The following is a 5,468-nucleotide window of genomic DNA, read 5'->3' as shown; positions in this document are numbered from 1 at the left end:
TAACATACATTTCCTCAGCCTCTACTAGCCTAGGCTGGATACCGAAGATATCACAAGGCAAATTTAGTTCCTGACCTTCCATAACTCATAGTCTAATAGACCAGAGCTGTTCTGCTTGATTGAGGGATGAATGCTGACTGTGACTGGGGGAAGGATGAGACCCTTGACCCCCAGGCTCTCTAGCAGGGTGCTGGAGCAGGGAGTAATGTGTTGGGGGTCTAGGCACATTCAGAGACATTTGAACCCAACAAGTGACTTCCGCACTCAGCTTGGCCCTCTGTGTCTGACAACGGAAACGAGGTTGGGTTGCGGAGAAGCCTGGCTATCCAACCCCAAATAGTCACCAGTCCAGATCAGAGTGGGCTTCAGGGAGCAGTGTGAGCGCAGCTCGCCATATACATGCCTATGGGCATTAGCATAGCTGAAAAGCCAAACATGCAGAAGGGATGGTGCGACTAAAGCTTGTGTGATGCTCCCAATGGAAGGTTTTATGGGAACCGTGTTTTCAGTGGATTCTGGGGCAAGAGGGACCTGAGGGAGCCAGGTCTGGGTTGGAGGAGGGTAAGGCAAAGGGGAACAAGTCAGGTCCAGACGGGAGGCCAGGTCCTCCGACTGCATGGGTGAATGGTGAAGGAATCCCCCTTCTCAGTGCCTGTCCTGTTTCGAGGCAGGATTCCCTGGTAGTATCTGAATCCCATCCCAGCCCTGTCCAAATGGGTCCAGAGTCTCCAGGCTTACCCCTAGCAACCCCCTATGCTGGGCAATACTTTGTACTGCATGGTGACTTACACTTTTCAATGTGTTTTCCATCCTGTCGTACCATTTGATCCACTCATTAACACTGTGAGGAAATTCAGGCTCTTTGAAGTTAATTAACCTGTCCAATGTCGTCTTGCAAGTGACAGACAGATCTGTGTCCCTGCACGTTTTGCCACGTGAGGAAAAAATAAATAGATACTGAGAAAGAAAGGGGAAGAAAGTAGTCACGAGTGGTAAGGGTCTTAAAGCCCAGACTGAAGAGGTTGGTCAGCATACAGATGAGCGGGGGAGGGATAGACTGGGAGTTTGGGATTGACATGTACACACTGCTATAGTTAAAATAGATAACCAACAAGGACCTACTGTATAGCACAGGGAACTCTGTTCAATACTCTGTAATAACCTAAATGGGAAAAGAATTTGAAATAGAACAGATACATGTATATGTATAACTGAATCGCTCTGCTGTACACCTGAAACACAACACTGTTAATCAACAAAACTCCAATATAAAATAAAAATTAAAAAAAATATATATATACATATATATACAGAAGAAATTGGAGCTATCTCTGGTGTCTGGGGAAAAGGTGATTTCAGATGAGATATGACGAATGAGTCAGGGTAGAGAAGTAACTATTTTAAATATAAAGTGGAAGTAAACTTTTATTGGAAAACGCCCATTTTCCCATTTTGGGATTGTGAGTCTCCTTCATCAGTCCAGCCTGACCTCCATTCCATTTTGATTTAATCCAGGTATCACAGCTACCAAAATTTCTCAAGTCCCACATGTCCATCAAGTTGGAGACCTGTTAGGCCTTTAACTGGCTACCACGTCTGCTAGCTCCAGGCTCTAAGACGGCTACCACAACTTGGGCCAGTTCCATGAATAGCACCCAGGTAATAGTGGGGGACAGGCTTGGAATGGGTGTTCCCAGACAGGGGGTCTAGGTGAGAGGTTTCAAATGGAAGGATTAGAGCCCCTTCAGGGAGAGGAGTCTTTTATTGAAGGATGGGGGGAAGCACAGTGTTCCCCTGGCTCAGAAGGGAAGGGAGGGGCCTTGGGTGACACCTTTGGGCTCATTTTGGGGAAGATTTCTCCTCTTCATAGTATGACAGAGGAAATTCTGAAGGGTGCTCTCATTTCCCGTGACCTTCAGGAGTCTAGGGATTCAGTTCATGAATCTTTTCATGCCTTTCAAGGTACCATGTCCACGGCAAAGTCTCTTTAGTTTCTCCTGCAGGGCCATTCCCAGGCCTGTAGAAAAATCCCTGGGGTTTGGAGAAGAGTCACAGGCACCCCTACTCTGTCATTTCCATCACTGGTCTCTTCAACCCTTTCTCCACTCCTTCACACCAAAACCCCTCTCCTGTAAGAAGCAGATTTCTCTTTGTTCTCCCTCCTCCTCTTCCTCCACTACCCCTACTTTTCCCAGTCCCCAAAACATACCAGGCTCACAACTTGATTCCTTCAATATTTATCGTAGAAAACAAGGAGTAGGTAGGAAGAGGAGCTCTAGGCCTGGCCAGTGGGTGTTCCAGGGGCCAGCTGGGGATGGAAGACAACAGTCTAGGCAATGCACTTGGCAACAGGCGGTGTTTTGAGGTCCAAAATACTGTCCAAGAAGTTAATCAGATCAGTTCCAGCCTTCTTGATGAGGGGCGTCAGCTGCTCCTGTGCCTTCTCAAAGTAGGCCCTGGATATGTGAGGGATTAGAAGTCAGGATGAGGGACTGGTAGGGGCCTTCTTGGTAGTGGGAGGTGAGACCCAAGTCCCCAAACCCTAGTGCCTGGTCTATCCTGGCATGGCAAAGCTCCTAGGGGGAGAGGCAAGCCCTCCGCTGGGCAGAGATAGAGATAGAACAGACCATACAGATAGAAATTCAAAGCCCAGTTCCCGCTACCCCTGTCTGTCCAAGAGGTCCATGGGATCTGTGGGGTGATGAAGGAATTTTCTCTACAATTTAAACCTCATCCTCCCTAACCCCCACCCCTTAGCTCAGTCTTCTGTAGGACCTCCCAGCTTCCCCTCTTTCTCTCCATAGCCCCCTGGTCCATGAACCCCCTTTGTTGAGACTTACTTGGCCTGGTTTGGAAGCTCTGAGCCCTTGGCCTTCTCCAGCAGGTCTTTGCCGTAGTCGGTCGCAGTCTGGAAGTACTGATAGAACAGGCTCTGCAGATTCGGCAGCTCTGCCTGTCTCCGAACCAAAGCCCCTGCACACACACACACACACACATCCTCAGCTGAGTCCCCAACAATGAGTCCCACATCTCTGCCAGTATTCAGCCTCAGCTCTCAGCTCTCTCCCCAAACAGGTATCCAGCTCCAGGTCTTTGGATGCACTTTTCTGGACTTTAGAGAGGGAATGATTTTTCTTTTAAGCTCTCTGGTTGCCAGACCTGGGCCTAGGAGAACAGACAGATGGGCAGCTAGGACCCAAGCACCTTTTCCTCCTTGGGACCCCTCTTCATAACACACCCACCTTCAAGGCTACAGACGGTAAGGAGCAACACAGTCATTGGAAGCAGCTTCATGGTGTTAATGGAAGGGAAATTGGCCTGCGAACAGGTGAGGGCAGGGAAGGTCACTGAAGCGAATGGGCTTCAGCCCCTCCCCAGAGACCCCTACCTACATGTCCACGCCAACCTGGTTCCCTCCCTTTCTACAGTTAAATCTTTGGATGCTGCCCACACCTCTTACTCCCTTACTTTACCTAGTCAGCGTTGCTGTCCTTGCCGTCTATGCCTGGCCTGGCTAGGGAGGCAGGGGCTATATATCTGTATGCTTCCCCACCCCCCTGTCAGGTGACAAGTACTTTGGAGGAGTCCAGTGGGGCAGGAGCTATACTGGAGTAAACAAGTTAGAGAAATGGGGGGGAGGAGAGGACAGCACGTAGGGGACTCATGGTGACGGGGTAGGAGGCAGGGGGTGCAGGCCTTAATGGATGCCAAAGGGGTACACTTTAGGCTTATTCAGGATCCATTCCTTTGGGGCCTGGGCCCAGTAGTCCTTGGATTTGAATGCTCCAGGAAGCAGGATTCCTAGGTTTTTTTTTCTCTGGAAAGCTCTGACATATCAAGCCCTCAGCCCCTGGTATCTTTGTCCCATTATGGGTATATTTCATCTCCCAACCCTATCCCCCATCACTGCAACTTGGTAGCGAGGTACTGGGGAACAGAAGAAAGGACATAAAATCAGAGATGGGGTGAGGGGAATGCAGGTTAGGACAATAAAGGTTAGGGCCAGAGGCCAGGTGTGATTGACTCTGTACCTTTTTGAGTTAATGTGTAATGAATGAGATGGGAGAGAAAACACTGGAGCCGATCCGTGAGCACAGCCCACCCCCAATAAAACAAATTCAGAAAGCGTCCGCTGCCCTCCCCCTGAATTGGAGCGCTCTGGCGGGAAAAGAGGTGAATGAGAGGCTTCTACCAAGGATAAAGGTTGAAGGTCTCTGGGCATTTGATCACCTTACCGGTTCCAGGCAGTGGTCAGCCAATATGAGTCAGCAGGAGCCAAAGCAGCCCTCTGACCAAGGCCCTGACCCTTGTCCCAGCCCTGACTGTGAGGGAAGGCAGAGGTGCATTCCCCAGGCCCAAGGTATCTGGGTGAAACCAGCTAAATAGATATCAGAAGTATCTGTATCTTTCATCCTTTTGCCCTCAAAGTATACGGAGAGCATTCCTGGGAGGTGGGAGTGGTGATGTGAGAGCTAGTGGGGAGAGCCTAAGAAATCTTATTCTATCTTCAACTATTCCCCTGTGGAGCACTTAGTTCTTGAAGGGCACTCCATTGACTTGCCTGTAGCTTTGGAGTGGAGCGCATTGAGGGCAGGAGTCCATATTCCTCGATTTTATTTGCCAACTCTGCCTAAGGAACCAGGGAAGGAAGGATTAACTTCAGGGGTCAATTGTTTCAGGGAATAGTTCTGCTAGAATTAAGGCTGCAGCCCCTGTTCCTCTACCCCAAATTCTCACACCCATTCCCATTCTACCAAGAGGACAAGAGCGCCAACTTTGAGAGGTGCAGACCTCCAGGAGGGAAGTGTAGGTCCATTTGCCTACGGAGAGCTGTACCTGTGCGTCGAACTCATTTGGAGGTGTACTGTGTACTGTTCAGGACTGTGAGGGGGAGTCCCCAGGGCCTGGGAGGGTGGGGGGGCGCCTAGGGGTGTTCCGAAGCGGTGTTCGAAAGAAGTTTTCACAGTCGTTCCCTCCGCCACCCTTCACAAAACGCGTCTCCAGGCTATATGGTGGAGGGAACTTCAGTGGCTCAAGCTCCAAGATGCTCCCTCTAGTGTCTTGCACGCTCAGAGGTTTTCCCCGACCTTGGAAAGGCAGGGCGATCTAAGGCTATCTACTTGAGTAAGTCTGAGCAGCTACCAGCAAGTCCCGTCTGTCTCTGCAGTGCCGGGTTGGAGCTCTCATGATGAGAGGTCTGCCACTCCTTTGCGTCCTCCTCTCCCACTGGCCCATGCTCAGCGGCCAGGCAGCCTTTTTTTGTTTTTTTTTAATCGATTGGGCGGAGCCCAATCAAGGGAGGGTTGGGTCTCTGAAACCTTTTTTTTTCGCCCGGTTCCAAGATGGTGTTCATGACTACGCTGGGAATGCAACGTGAAGCCGCAGTTCTGCCATCATTCAAGATGGCTGCCCCCATCAAGATGACCGGGGTGTGCCTGGGGGAAAGGGGCAGCATGATGGTATGAGAC

The 5,468-nt window shown here is 50.3% G+C and overlaps 1 protein-coding gene across 1 annotated transcript; it reads right to left on the bottom strand.

Moving 5' to 3' along the window:
• Positions 1–2,221: 2,221 nt before the first annotated feature.
• Positions 2,222–3,551, bottom strand: APOA2 (apolipoprotein A2). The gene is made up of 4 exons (XM_082832768.1): positions 3,474–3,551; positions 3,243–3,318; positions 2,841–2,973; positions 2,222–2,456 (listed from the first exon to the last, which is right to left on the bottom strand). The coding sequence occupies exons 2-4, from the start codon at positions 3,292–3,294 to the stop codon at positions 2,330–2,332; spliced, it is 312 nt and encodes a 103-aa protein (XP_082688894.1). The 5' UTR covers positions 3,295–3,318; positions 3,474–3,551; the 3' UTR covers positions 2,222–2,329.
• Between the last annotated feature and the right edge of the window lie 1,917 nt (positions 3,552–5,468).

The sequence above is a fragment of the Leucopleurus acutus genome (genome assembly GCF_964270905.1).
Source record: "Leucopleurus acutus genome assembly, chromosome: 2".
NCBI lineage: Eukaryota > Metazoa > Chordata > Mammalia > Artiodactyla > Delphinidae > Leucopleurus > Leucopleurus acutus.
Note: the sequence above shows the minus strand (reverse complement) of the source record. Positions and strands in the feature narration are given on the sequence as shown.